Here is a 15,606-nt window from a genome sequence, read left to right on the forward strand (position 1 = left end):
CACATCAAGTAGCACTTTTTGTTGAAAACTACAACTAAGATGTTATTGCATTACAGGAGAAATATACAAAGGTAGCCATTGTTTCCACTTCGCTGGATAGCTTATAGTCAAGGTCCACACAACTTATAGATGGGAGGAACCACACTGACCAAAATTACTGCAAGCTATAAAGGAATACTTGGTGTGCTGATCAGCTGTTTGGTAGTGGTGAGGCTTGGGGGACTTAGCAGCATTCTTTTGGGGCAGGAGTGAGTTTATTTTAAAATATGCCATCGGGCCTTGCAAGGCTATTTGGTGGGCCATGCTGTGCAGTCCTGCTGGGAAGAATGGGAATCGCCCTTATGGCTAGGTCGTCGAATAATCTTAAATTTCCTGAAACAAAATTCCGACATACTGAAAAATACTGGGCACCAGAATCAATTCTATGGTAAGTGAATTCTGCTGTTTAAGATTTGGAGATATGTACTACAGGTAGTCAACTTACAACAGTTCGCTTAGTGACGGCATTGAAAAAAGTAACATGACCATTTTTCATACTTATGACTGTGCAGCATCCCCATGGTTACATGATTTACATTTGGGTGCTTGACAACTGTCTCATGTTTATGATGGTTTCAGTGTCCCACAGACATGTTCTCCTTTTGCAACCTTCTGACAAAGTCAATGGGGAAATCAAATTCATTTAACCACCTTGTTACTTATTTAACAACTGCACTGATTCAATTAACAAATGTGACAAGAAAAATTGTAAAATGGGGCAAAACTCACTTAACAAATTTCTCATTTAGCAACCAATTTTGGGTTCAGTTTGGTCCTAAATTGAGGGCTACCTGTATTTAAAGATATTTTATTGGTAACTGGTATTTGCTTGCCATGTACTTCCATTCACTCTACAAAAAAGCAAGAGAAAAGCAGCTTTAGGACAATCACTACTAGCCGAGAAGTTTTTTAGAAGTGAATTTTGACTATGCAGGTGATATAATATGTTCTTGTTGTGAAGAAGCCCAGTGTGAATTGATGATGTTATAAAATAATATTACAGAATTGTAGAATTCGCAGATTTTGCAGAAGGTATGACTCCCTTGAGTGGTGCTGGACTGTGCTTTTCTCAGGAACAATATGGAACTGGTTTGCCACTGCCTTCTAGAATGCATTTTCAGTTCTTCAATCTACCACACCATCCTGGGATTCACTAGTGGTCTCCCATCCAAGTTCTAACCAGGAATTAGCCTACTTAGTTAGGTGCTGTTGCAAGATCCTTCCTTATAAAATGAAACACATTTGGAATTCAGTGTTCTGACTTAGTTGAAAGCACTGCAGATGCTTCAAGTATGCTACTATTATAGCCAAAACAGCTTGTCTTGAATTCAATTTTTTTACCATGTCTCTCATCTGTATTTATTGAAGATCTTTTTAAAATGACAACCACGTGTACCACGAATACACTTCAAACATTTCACACATAACTTTTCATTTCTTTAAAGACAAGAACACTTATTTGTTCATGATGCCTTTATTTCATAGTGTCAATCAAGGAAGTAACTATGCTAACTGCTCCCATGAAATGCAAGGGTGGAATGAAATGACTTATTGAAAGAAGGCACGATTCCTCTGAAGGACTACTTTACTCATAAATCCATTCTTGAGCACAAGATTTGTAGTCCACAAGTTCTTCAGGCTGGAACCACAGATTGATTTCATTTTGTGCACTCTCCACAGAGTCACTGCCATGAATGATGTTCCTTTAGAGAAGACAAAGATGTTAGGATATTTGGAGAAGTAATTAAAGAAATAAAGACTGTAGCTAAAAATTTTCTATAAGCTCATTTCTAAACTCCCATCATACATTTCTAAGATGAAAGTACCATCCATAATCAAATTATTACTAACCACTCAAGTCTGATGGTTGTATAAGCTGTTACATTAACAGCATAGCATTCTAGCTGTAGTTTATAGTCATGCATGCTTTTGCCAAACTTCAGCTTGTGCATCAATGATATCAATGCTTGACAAAGATTAAACTGACCCTCCTGACAAAATACTAGTGTCTAGCCTGATTTCCTTTAAAAATATTCTCAATTAATTTAGTTACCGAGTTGTTTGGGGGCACACTTCAAAGTGTTAGCAATCACTTTTAAATCAGTCAAGGTCTAATTTAAAGGTTTGGGTCAAATTCTTAAGAACTATCTCCTCCCAAAGCACCTTGTTTTAATGTAGACAGTGTTTCTTAAACTTTGGCCATCAGATATCAATAAATAAAAATGTGGAAAGTAATGTGGAGACCATGCAATGGATAAAATACCTTCATTCCCTACATTTTGTTTTTAAGAGGATGGGAGATCCCATTTAAGTGAATAAGATGATTATACAGTTGTTGCATTTATACACTCTTTCCTGTTCCCTGTTTGAGAGCCTTTTGAAAGTAAATTTTATACCAAACCCAAAATTAAGCATTGTCACTTCAGTTACTTTATGTGGGTCATACAACAACTCTTTTAACACCAACTTGCTGGTCAAAAGGGAGCGTCAATAGAAATCACTCAGTTCTTGGGGGTGAGTGGATCTCCAGCACAATATAGCACCACCCTTAGATATTCTTTATCATATTTTATACTTGGGGCTTTTGGAGTATAAGATCACAATTCCTATTAGCACAAAGCACATGGACTTGCACTTGAGGCCTGCTAACTATTGTTAGATTTCTGAATACTTATACCTAAACATTGATTGTGTATTTTATAAATGTGTTAGCACCATTAAGTGCTATATAAGTATTAGCATAATAGGATCAATATTTTATATACATTAATAGTATATGACATTACTTTTGAAGCAAGTTTTGATTTCTAGCATGGCTTTCTATAATCTACAAGGAGTAAATTGCAGCACCAACCTGCCCACTTGAATGCAGAAATCTCCACGAATGGTGCCTGGCTTGGAATCTGCTGGATTGGTTTCTCCGAGCATTACTCTGCCTGTCTTCACAACATTAAGTCCTTCCCAAACCTATAAAAACAAATAGGTTTATTGAATAGATGCAAATACGATACTGTGAGAATGAATAGCTGTGGGCTTTATCGTATTATACATATATTTAAAAGTCATATACTAATATATTTTTGTTTTAGCTTTATAGACACCAACTGGAATTACTAGATTTAAGAAGCTTAGCAAAGAAGGATAGCATCTGGTTTCCATTGGCCAGCAGGAATCATGCAAACAGGAATTAAGATTCACACTTAACATTTACCTGATTCTGAAGTAGACCAAGCCCTATTCTAGGGTTTTTATCCAATAATAATAATAATGGATAACAATATATAGTAATCACCACTGAAAATCCCATTCATTGGGATTTAGTTTTCCCTTTTAAATTGCAGCTCAATTTGCTACTTTACAGAATGAATTTCATGTTTCTTTGCATTATTGTGTAAGTTTTTGCTTTTATATATTCCAAGTCTATCATCATTCAGTTTACACAATCTTGGACTTTAATATTTATTTTATTTTATTTTAATTCCATTTATATCCTGCCCTTCTCCGAAGACTCAGGGCAGCTTACAAGCTTAGCAGTAGCCTTCATTCTATGTATATGCCTGCTTATTAGGGCTTTCACACACACCCCAAGCGGCATTATTACAAAGTCAGCTTATTGCCCCCAACAATCTGGGTCCTCATTTTACCTACCTCGGAAGGATGGAAGGCTGAGTCAACCTTGAGCCTGGTGGGATGCGAACCTGCACTAATTGCAGGCAGCTGGTGTTACTTAAGGAGGCATTAGCCCACTGCTCCACCAAGGCTGGAATATGATGGAATAAGGATGTTTAATTTACTCCTGGATATATTATCCAGTATCTGCTATCATATCACCTACCCTAATCCCCCTACTTTGGATATTATGTGCAAAGTTTTCTAGTCCAGGAATGAAATCAGCTTGTCTCATGTGGATAAATCTAATCAAAATGTTATTACCGTCATAGACCACATGTTCAATATACAAACTCATACAGAGCACCATAAACCACTTCTTGTTGAGGGAATTAATTTTCCCCAAACCACCAGACCATTACTGAAATGGGCAGAATGCTACGGTCCAAAGGAGAAAATAGCAATCCTTTGCTAGAACAGTACTTTTTAAATACATGTAGTATTTATTATCACGCATTAATTTGCCTTTTCCTAGAGGGAAACACATGTTCATGTTACATAAGAGCTGGTAAATTATTTTTCTCAGGGAAATCAGGGGTGGGTGGAAGTTAAGTAAATGTTGATAAATAGATACTTACCATGGCTACCACAGGCCCAGAATTCATATATTTAACTAAACCTAAATAGAAAGGTCTGTCTTTCAGGTCAATGTAATGTTTTTTAAGCAGTTCTTCAGATGCCTTTAGAGAAAGGAAATACAGCAATGGATTAATTCTCTATTATCAGTGGAAATCTATTTTAATTCTGTCTTCTCTGAATGGCCCTGTTTGCACCAGCATCAATGGGAGGATTTAGCAGATCAAGCGAAAAGCATAATCTAATTGGGAGGTTGGGGAAGGAAAATTAACTCCTGTCAATCAATTATCCAAACAAGGATGAGAAGATTAACCTCTTGTCCAGGTGCCAGAACAAAGTTCTAAGACAGCCTTCAAAAATGGGATAAACAGGCACTTAACCGGTTATTATACCCCCTGCTCAGCCAGGAAAGAATGGAATACAGGCAGAAACACATATGAGCACTGACTCTGCTCATTATAGCACCAACCCCCTTTTTAAAATGTGAAATGGAAAAATGTAGCAAATTGCTGCCTCAAAGCATTCTTTTTGGTAGCTTGAAGAAGCTTGAAAATGTCAATTCCCACTTTTCACGGGGATACTTCTGATCATATGATGCTGGTATGTGGGGGAAAGTAATAATGTTGCCTACATTCTGTGAACACAACTAAGAATATCACACCAAATAATAAAGATAGCTAACTCTCATTAGTAGTACTAGTTTGGATAACCTATCTTAACAGATCATCCAGTAGTGTTATTACTGTAAAAGCTACAGTACATGCCATCTTATCAAGTAGTTTTCTAACCAAAGTCAGACAAGCTCATTTGTATAGCTTTATGGTTTTAAGAAAACCTTCTACAACTTAGGAAACAGAGGATAATGAAATGTAGGCTAAAATAGCTCTCAATTGCTTAATCTAACCTAAACCAGAGTTCCCCAACCTTTCGGGATTGGTGGCTTGGAGTGGGGGAGGGGGGAAGGAAGGGATTGTTTTGTGGGAGGGTAAACTCCCTGTTGCTTGCACAAGTGGGGCCATGAGCACCTGTGATGCTCTCGCGAGTGGGGCTGTGCATGCTCACTGGCCAACCACTCATGCAGCCCAGTGGCCAATAGGCTGTGGCCCGGTAGTGAGGTGTGCCCCACAGGTTGGGGACCCCTGTCTTTAACTGATGCAGTTCAATATAAGAATATTTTACTCATATAGAGAGCTATATATCTATCAATTAACCAACACATTGGCCAAATATGAAACTTACATGGATCATTTTCATAGCTAGTAGATGAAAACCCTTCTGTTCAAACCGTTTGATGATTTCACCCACTAATCCCCGCTGGACTCCATCAGGCTTGATAGCAATGAATGTACGTTCTGTATTAGAAGCCATAATTCTGCAAGAGAAAAACAAAGAAACCAGTGAAAATCAGCCACAAAACAGTTCAGCTTTACCATTCTTAAACAGAGAAAATTGATTGGTGACTAGCAAGTTATAGCAACAAAGATTTTAAAGCACATAAGAGCCTAAGCATGAAAAGGCAGATTATGTTAGGTTTGTACATGGTTTGCTTGGCTAAAGGAGGGAGGGATGAATAGGTGAAAAACAGGAAATTAGAGCCCTTTTGAAAGGCTTGGTGTCATCACAAGACCACTGAAGTTAAATACTTCATATAAAAGCAAGTTATTTAACAACGGAATCAAGTTTGAAGAGATGAAGTTTCTTTTGTTAAAGGAATGCGCTAGCTCTATCATTTCTGGCTGAGCAGTCAATTTGATAAGTAAACCCCTTCCAATTCTGATGTTTCTAGAACAGACATGTCAAACTCGCGACATCACGTGATGTATCAGAGTTTTTTCCTCATTGCCGGCAATGGGGTGGGCACGGTTTTGTTGTGACGTGTCCGGCCCATGGGCTGGCAGTTTGACATCCCTGTTCTAGAATGTATCTTTTTGGCCATCAAGAAGGCGCTGTTCAAGTTTTCTTCCTGTCTTAGATTCTTTTTAAAACATTAAGAAAAGCCTGTATTTCCCCCTAAAAATGCTACATTAAAATCCTTTCTAAAAATGGACTAGCCAGCTTCTAATCCGTTCCTCTGACCTGGTCTGCTAAAGTAACAAACTATTTCATGGTCACTGTGTAGACAAAAATGTTCATGCTTACAAGGTATCACTAAACTACAACATCCAGAAACCCTTGTAGTATTACCAATATAAGGGTTGCTGGGAGTTGTAGTTTATCACCAGCTAGATTATTACAGAGTGCCAGTTTGTTGTGCTGTACTGGTTAATGCATCCCCGGCAACCAGGATATCATGATTTCTAGACCTGCCTGAGGCACAAAGCCAGCTGGGTGACCTTGGGCCAGTCACTCATTCAGCTCTAGGGAAGAGATAAAGACGCTTCTGAAAAATCTTGCCAAGAAACTTTAGGGACTAGTCCAAGCAGTCGCTAGGAGTCAAAAAATGACTCAAAGGCAAAGAAAAAAAACAGTATAGGCTCCCTATACTTTTTAAATTGAGAACTCAACAGAGACCCAAAGAGCATTCATTTCAAAATGGTTCTTATTATCAGCAGCTCTACCAGTTTTGGATATAACCGGTGAAACTTTCCCGGAACTGGATTTTTCTTCCCTACTACAACACTGCCGTCGATTGTGCTTCTACCACAAAACGTTTCTATACAGGATCTGTAAAGACGAAGAGAGACCTAAAAGGGACTCGCGGAGACTGTTCATCTCGCAGAGTCGCGATCCGGGAGCAGACGGGAGAGATGCCATCCTGCACCCTCCGGCAATTGCTTCCCGAGTTGCCTTCTCTCGGGTGTTGAGTGGCCCTTCCCTTTGGATCATCCTAAAAACGTCTTGCGGGCAGCTTCCCTTCCAAAGGCTAGCAGAGGCCGTCCATCCACGTGTCACGCTTTGTTCTCGCTTCCTCCGGCTCTCGGGCGGTGACACGTGTCCGAGCTTCCACTAGCACAGGGATAGGCAACCTTGGCTCCTTTAGGACTCGTGGATTTCAATTCCTGCCGGCTCAGGAATTCTGGGAGTTGAAGTCCACGAGTCCTAAAAGAGCCAAGGTTGCCTACCCCTTGCACTAGCACCTCAGCATCCGGGAAGGCCCCGCTCTCCTCTCCAACAAACGAAGGTGTAGCGATGGCCCCATTTTCGCGGCAGGCGAATTGCTCGAGCCTCGGTGGGGCCACCCGAGAAGAGAGAAGCACCACGGCCGCCTTCGCTTACGCCTCACGGAGACCGGAAAGGGGGAGCGACGCCTTCCGCCGGCTCGAAGAGGCGTCCCCCTGGTTGGGTCCGTGGAAGGTCTTCGCAAGGAAGCCATTTGAGCAATTGCTCATTCTGCTTTCATGGCAAGCTGCAAAGCTGCCTGTTAAACAGCCCCCCCCACTCCCCCCCCGATCACCCTGGTTTGCTAGATTGGCGGGTCTTAAGTTTTCTTTCATTCCAAATCCGTTTTTCCTTCGCTTCAAGGCTTCGGTTTTATTGCTTCTCCACTCCGAAAAGGAGGAAAGCGAAACGCAAACCACTTACCCCAATTACAGGAAAATCTGAGCCAGGCAGACAAGGCGGCGTGGTTACAGCAGCTGCCTCCTTGAAATCCTTCTGGGGAAGAGGAGGAGCGAAGCGAGGCGAGGCCGGGTCAAAGCAGGAATCTCACCGACCCACCCCCTGGCCGCAGCAAAGAAGGCGGGCTTCGCTGTCTTGTTCCTCCCTCCCCCCCTTACATAGACACCCGACCGTGTAGATCAGGGGTCTTCAAACTTGGCCCTTTTATGACTTGTGGACTTCAACTCCCAGAATTCCTCAGCCAGCAAAGCTGGCTGAGGAATTCTGGGAGTTGAAGTCCACAAGTCATAAAAGGGCCAAGTTTGAAGACCCCTGGTGTAGATTATCCTTCCTGATTCGCGAATGGGTTTCCCCCCTGGAGAAGTCTGGCACTGAAAGTGGGTGGAACGTTTTTTTTCATAAGGAGAGCTCTTCTTGCCCCCCCCCCGCGTTTTCTCCTCGAACGAAAGGGACGGAGTGTGGCGCTTTTCCTTAACCTGGCTTCTTCTAGATGTGGGGTTTTGCCACCCACCCACCCACCCCCGAGGTCCTCTCACCCCGACCCAAATATGTCCGGTACCTGCTGCTTTTTCCTGCTAGTGGGTGCGGAGAAGTAACCTTTGTCTATTGATTGTAGAAGGGACGCGGTGGCTCAGTGGGTTAGGACGCTGAGCTTGTCGATCAGAAGGTCGGCAGTTTGGCGGGTCGAATCCCGAGTGCCGTGTAGCAGAGTGAGCGCCTGTTACTCGTCCCAGCTTCTGCCAACCTAGCAGTTTGAAAGCACGTAAAAATGCAAGTAGAAAAATAGGGACCACTACGGTGGGAAGGTAACAGCGTTCCGTGCGCCTTTGGCGTCTAGTCATGCCGGCCACATGACCACGGAGACGTCCTCAGACAAGCGCTGGCTCTTCGGCTTTGAAACGGAGATGAGCACCGGCCCCTAGAGTCGGAAACGACTAGCACGCGTGTGCGGGCGGAACCTTTACCTTTACCTTTATTGATTGTAGAGAACATGCGGTAAGGATGGAAATCTGGCAGAACCAGAGTAGGTGATTTGTGGGCAGAAGGCACCTAAGTTCAGAAGATCGAAGCAGTTTCCTTACAGTACATGAATTACAGTTACGCGATTCTTCTTGCGCACGTCGCCTCTCTTCCATTTTGGGTAGTATGCGAAGCTTTTGCATATTATGTAACCCCAAACCTCAGTGTGCACTGTTGGGCTGGCAGATATAGTATCTACTTAAGACTATTTGCCCCATTCACCTCACTCAGCCTTTTCAAAACCCCGTGGCACATTAGCGGATGAAGAAATTGGCCTTAGAGATTAATAGGTCTCACATTATCCTCTAGAGTGGGCAAGTGCTTCATATTTCTGTTTGTGCTTTTTTTTCCAGGGTTTTGTGCTTAATGGCCTAACCTAATCCATTAGAAGCAAAACAGTGAAGTAGCTAAAAGAATCATGACATCTCAATGTCTTTGGAAACCACAAAAAAAATTACCAGTAGGATTCATTTAGACATAGTAGACAGCAAAGGTTTTTGCTTAACTTTAATCACAGTAACCAGTGGCTATATTTGGATAATGCCACCATGGATAATTTTTCCCTTGTTCATTAACTCGGTTTGTCTGGGTTCAGTAAACCCAATTAATCAGAAAGCAGGGTTTATACAGCCCATTGACCCACAACCTAGCCCAGTGGTGGTGAACCTTTTAGAGACCGAGTGCCCAAACTGCAACCCAAAACCCACTTACTTATCGCTGGGTGCCAGGTGGGCATGGCCCACTGGGTGGGTGTGGCTGTGGTGGTCATGGAAGATTGGGTGGGTGTGGCCAAGGTGGGTGTGATCACCTCAATGTTGCTCGTGGGGAGGGACACCTGTGGGGGGTGGGCAGGGTTCGGGGAGCTCCAGGAGGTCTCTGGCAGGTGGGGCGGTAGGCAGGAGACTCATCCTGTGGGGTGAGGCGGGCAGGGTGGGGGTGCCATTGCCATGTGTCAAGGCAAGGGCTGGAGCGGCTGCTGCCTGACACCATTGGCCCCCGCACACAAGCCAGCGAGTGCATGGGGGCCAATGGTATCCGTCAGTAGACACAGCCTGCTGGCCCCTCGACAGGGTTACTCTGGGACTCTGCAGCCTGTCGCCAGTAGTTCAAAGAAGCCGCCTCCAAGATGAATGGTTGGCCAACAGCTGAGGAGGTGATGCAGTGGGTCATGCCTGGGAAAAGGAGAGCATGTGAGGCCAGGAGGGACGGGATGGGGGGAGGGAAACCAGCCGTGCCGGGATGCATTCAGCCACGTGGGACCTCGGCAAATTAGCAGGCGGCTGGTTGAAGAGGGACAGTTGCCACCTCCGGGGCATGGCATGGGTGCCCACAGAGAGGGCTCTGAGTGCTGCCTCTGGCACCCGTGCCATAGGTTCGCCACCACTGACCTAGCCAATCACACTTTAGCAAGTGTATTGTCCTAACTTAGCCCATACAGGCTTAGCCTGGTATAAAACACTTTATTTTGTTCAAAGCTGAGAATGCAATTCATAACCTGAGCTGATTTAAAGCAACTGCCTACATTCATTTTGTGACACTAACTGCAGACACCTCTTGATTTTAAAGGGTAAAACAATGTCTCTCAGGAAACCTCAACAGCCCTGGACTATCTCTAGAAGCATTTTTCCACACATGATCAGACCTGGGGTCTTTTATGTGTTCTTGGATCCTACAGGCCATCGGTTGATGCTACTATTGTACCATCCTCCCAGCTGCACAGTAGTATTCTTTCCCAAGCTGATTGATCTCACTTCAGTGTTAGTGGTTGGTGTGCCCAAGATCAGTGTGTTCGGAAATGTCAATCTTCCTTTATGAATGCCTGAGATGTCATGGTTACCATGACAATTATAGGCGTAATCCAAGTCACTCCAGGCCTAACAGACAGGGGAGGTCACACATTCAAACTTGAGCAACTCAGATGTGATCTGATAGTGGAGACATATAACTAATCATAGTGACCAGGGCATTAAAAGATGCCACTACCATCCTAGAGAAGAATGGTCTGTCTGAGGAATCATGGAGAAAGCTTGGGAAGTATCTGGGAGGCAACTCTGTTGGGGACCTGACTGATGCTGGAATATGGAAGTGCCCCTAGTGGCTGCTGTGCATTGATTTTGGAATGGTAGTGGTCTCTGTTTATTAAGGAGCTCCAGGAGATAAAATGCCAAAAGAGATACCTGGAGTGAGATTTGGTAAAAGACAAGGAGTGAACCTGATTAGACATAATGGTAGCAGTGAAAGTGGTGCAATGACATTACTTCTCTGTTGTTATTGCATTTGCAGAATGTTGTCCAATAGCTCTTTTAAAAGTGATCATATCCCTATTGGGGAAGGATGGGCAGCTAAGAAAGATTAACTAGATTTACAGATAAAATTATTTATATTTATTTGGAGTTGGAAGCTAGCAGGGCAGAGACTGAACAGAGGAGAAGTTGAGAATCTCATGACGCTGGGGAACCTGTGTATCCCAATGCATAGAATCCTTTGTGAGATGAGGTCTGCCACCTGGTTGCTGGTTACCTGTCCCATCTAACTGGTTTAAGGGTCAGGGAAGGAACAGGGCCTCTACTGCAATGAACAGTTTTTTTTTGTAGGAAGGGGAGATGTTGCAGCATCTTGAATGTGGTCCTGGACCTAGCCATATCAAAGCATTATTACCTGGTTTCTAACTTCCCCTTTTAGAGTAAGTTTTTGAGGTGGGAAATAAGGGAAATGACCTTAATGTTTCTGCTAGAATTTTAGCAACCCTTCAGTACCATAGCCTTGGTGTCCTCGGTTGCCTGTGAAGAAAGCATAGTTATTTGCTGATGCCAGTCTTTCTGAATATCTGGTCCCAGTTGATATGCACAGAGAGGAGCATTTGGGCCCTTGGGCACTCCAGCATAGCACTCCAAGTCTTGACTCGCTCCTCTATTTTAATATGTATCTATATGAAGCTCCTGGGGGAAGAGCCTCCAACAGAATGGAGTACAGTGCCATCAATATGTAGATAATTTCAATTGTTTCCTCTTTTCCCAAAGGGGAGATGCAGTAGAAATCTTGAACCATTATCTTCAACCCAAAGTTCTGAATGGAAAGAAACAGGTTGGTACTCAACCCCAGCTGTTAATTCAGAAAGTGACTTATTTGTAACTTTTGCTTCAGATGGAGTTATACTCTCCCCAAAATTCATAGGTTTCAACGTGAAGCTTGCAATCTGGTTTCACACACATCCTGATGGAAGACGTAGAAGCCATGACCAGGAGGAGTTTTGCCCAACTTCACGTTTTACAAGTTGTGTGGCCTTTCTTGGGATGGTCAAAGAGAACAGCTATTACTGTCCTTATTTTTCTCCAAGCATGCTCACATGCTTCAGCTAGCTCTGTTATATAGATAATTCTTGGAAATCAGCATATAAATAAATAAAATAAACCTTTATTATCAAAGTACAACATGTGTACATTGAGATTAGCTGAGCCTCCCCCCGTGCTCTCTCCCCCCAACACACAGTGACAACAAACCCTCCATCCTACCGCACCACGTGAACCAACTACACCACACACCGGCCTCCCAAGTCAATTCTGCATAAATTCACAGAGATTATGTCCCATTTAAAAGCCTAACAGCCCACGGATAAAAAGCTATTTTTCAGCCTGTTGGTACAGCTGGCTGAATATATTATATATGCAATATATTATTGCATATATCCCACAACTAGGAGAAAAATGTAGCACAATGACACACACTTTGAAAGTATGCATCTTGTGTAATAGATAAATGAATGGGTCTGTTTAGGTAAACCCTCATTTTTCAAAACAGAGTATTATATAACACAGGAACAGATGTAGAGCTTAATGGGTGTAATGTTAATCTTTTCTTGTAAAAGCACATTTCATAAACAGCTATGCTAAATGTGCCTAAAACTGGCCCAGGTGGGAGGGAGAGCCAGTGGAAGAGATTGGTGTAGGAGTTTAATTATCAGTATTAAAGCTTTATTTTCCATCATGATTATTGAAACTCAGATATGTAGTATGTTTGAAACAAAAACAAAGGTGAGTTTTATGAATCTTTTTTACACACCGTAAATTCCACGATTCTTCATTTTACATTGTAGTGCTAATGTATACTATAATATCTGTGACACTTTTTAGTTCTTTGTATCTCACCTTCAATATTTTTCAAAATAATAATAATAATAATAATAATAATAATAATAATAATAATAATAATAATAATAATAATAATAATAATAATAATAATAATTTTATTTGTATACCACCCTTCTCCCGAAGGACTCAGGGCGGTGAACAGGGCAATAAATACTAATACAAGAATACAAAAATTAAGAAAAAATTAAACAAAGTGCCCAATACCTTAAAACAATAAGTTAAAATACATTAAAAGCAGTAATAAAACCCAAAACCCATCAGGCCAGGCCGGCTTGTTCAAACAAGTAAGTCTTAAGATCCCGTCGGAAGGAGCAAAGGTCGGGCGCCGTCCGGAGCTCAACCAGTAAACGGTTCCACAAATCCGGCGCACACACAGAGAAGGACCTCCCCCTGGGGGCCGCCAGACGGCATTCTCTGACCGGTGGCACCCCGAGGAGGCCCTCTCTGTGGGAGCGCACTGGGCGGAGGGAAGTTGATGCCGGCCGCAGGTGCTCCCTAAGGTACTCCGGACCCATGCCATGTAGGGCTTTAAAGGTCATTACCAGCACCTTGAATCTCACCCGGAAGACAACTGGAAGCCAATGCAGCTCACGGAGCAAAGGTGAAACAGTGAAACAGAATAGCTCCTATGCTCATCCTTCATACAATTCATGTATTTAGTGGCAAATCATTTGTATAATATAATATTGTAGAGTATGCAACTACAAATATATTAATAATACTCATACACTTATAAATGATCACAACTGTTGTAGTCTATTTTTCAGTGAATCATAGGTTGACTTCAGTCTTTGTACTTTTTTCAGAATCACTGCCATAAATATATTTCTAAATAAAAGTGTTAGGTTTCTGCTCAGTGTGATCTATGAAGACTATGTGTAGGCTAGAAAATTCCATTCTCTGGCTTATCCTTAGGCTAGAAGGTGTCGGCATTGTAATTTTGAAGATAAAGTCTGAAGCAGGTTAGTTTGGATGTGCAAACTACCAAGCTTTACTTATCTATTGTAGGCAGCATTTTTTTTTTAGGTCGAACTATTTGGCAGAGGGGTTTATATGTAATCAATTAGTTGTATGGGAGACAAATAATGAGTCCTATAATGAAACTGGTACAACCTTTCCTTTCTTGAAAGTTTCAGCATCAGAACTTAGGAAATCAGAGAGAAGGAATCTATCTTAAATGATCCATACTGAAAAGGGAAAGAAGGAATTCCCTTCATCTTATCTGTAGTAGTTTTGTACCATAATTTTAATTAGTAATTCCAATAAGAGATCATTAGTAATTACTAAAAGATAATTTCTTCCAGCTTGGTAGTTTTCTAACGTGTAGGACTTCACCTCCCATCTGTACAATGAAAAGCTAGGCTTTTTAATTGGGGAATATAAAAATTGACACCCTTCTAGAAAATATGGTGGTACGGAAGGTTGCTATGGCATATATCCAAAGGTGAAAATTGAATCAAGGAACTCTAATGATTTTTGTTCCTTTCAATTGTATTATAGAATATTCTTTGCATGATCAAAGGTGTTAATTTTGCCCTTAAGAGAATTCCGAAGTTGCAGAGAAGAACCTTATGTTTTTATTAGCAAAAAGTGGTCTGATGTTCAAGTCATCATTATGTTCCTTGAGAAGATATACAGTAGGAGCAAAAATATTTAGCATAAGTACTATAGGGCATATAATGGCTTATAAAATTATCCCAAGAAGTAATATTAATTATTAAGCTGCCTATCTGCTTATTAGAAGATTGGTTTAGTTGGCTTAGTTCAATCTAGATATAATTCAATTTATTCAGCAAGGAATTTCCTCTGTAATTCAATAATTCTTAATATAGCATTGCAGGTTCAAGAATACAGTATACATTCCTTAAAATATACTATTATTGCACATATTTTATATTAAGCACAATCATATAATACAGTAACCTTAGAGTACTCAGTATTGTCCTGGGTTATTAGAGATTTCATAATTTTGGGCTATTTTGTGTAGGAAACGGCACTTTGTTCTAAGGTCAATTTTGAAGAGGACACAAACTTATATAAAGTGGAAGATTGAGACAGAAGACAGAAAAACTCTATAAATTCTTTTTCTTTTAATATGGAACGATTTAAAGTCCATCTTGGCCCTTTTTGTATTCCTTTCCAGGTCATTTTCAAATGATTATGATCTGCCCATATGCTTGTTTCTATTTCAATGTCCTGAACGTTCATTCTCATGTCAGCAGTCATCTAAATCATATCGATCCTTGACCAGGATTTTTGGCTATTTGAATAAAAAGTATATTGCAATTTTTGTGGATTAACTTCCCTCCAAACATCTTGAATTCCAATTTCCTCCGCCATATCAAAAAATGTCTTAGGTAATCTTCCTCTTCCACTTTTCCCTGTTTTGTTACTTTTATAGTCAATTTTTCCATCTATTATTGCATTAAAATCTCCTAGTAGGCAAATATTTTGATACTGGAATGGAATTCTTCAAAGAAAGTAAATAAGATACAACAGCACAAAATGTATGGGATACAGCTAAAGCGTACTTTTCTCGATTCCTGCGTTCTTGGATCCTGTTTCTTAGGCTCAGGGAATGCGTCTGCTGAGCATG

General features: G+C 41.4%; 1 protein-coding gene across 1 annotated transcript; it reads right to left on the reverse strand.

Annotated features, from left to right (window-relative positions):
- Positions 1–835: 835 nt before the first annotated feature.
- LOC308663622 (nucleoside diphosphate kinase) lies at positions 836–7,945 on the reverse strand. Its single transcript, XM_081320204.1, has 5 exons — positions 7,807–7,945; positions 5,524–5,656; positions 4,287–4,388; positions 2,894–3,006; positions 836–1,742 (listed from the first exon to the last, which is right to left on the reverse strand). Exons 2-5 carry the CDS (start codon positions 5,650–5,652, stop codon positions 1,625–1,627), a joined length of 462 nt encoding a protein of 153 aa, XP_081176330.1. The 5' UTR covers positions 5,653–5,656; positions 7,807–7,945; the 3' UTR covers positions 836–1,624.
- Between the last annotated feature and the right edge of the window lie 7,661 nt (positions 7,946–15,606).

Source organism: Vipera berus (genome assembly GCF_964194415.1).
Source record: "Vipera berus genome assembly, chromosome: 2".
NCBI classification, from domain to species: domain Eukaryota; kingdom Metazoa; phylum Chordata; class Lepidosauria; order Squamata; family Viperidae; genus Vipera; species Vipera berus.

Excerpts from the sequence above, each read along its gene's own strand:
- LOC308663622 (XM_081320204.1), bottom strand. The coding sequence starts at position 5,652 with ATGGCTTCTAATACAGAACGTACATTCATTGCTATCAAGCCTGATGGA. Across the intron at positions 4,389-5,523 it reads TAGCTATGAAAATGATCCAT|GCATCTGAAGAACTGCTTAA; the intron begins GTAAGTTTCATA and ends CTTTCTCTAAAG. Across the intron at positions 1,743-2,893 it reads TTCTGCATTCAAGTGGGCAG|GAACATCATTCATGGCAGTG; the intron begins GTTGGTGCTGCA and ends TCTTCTCTAAAG.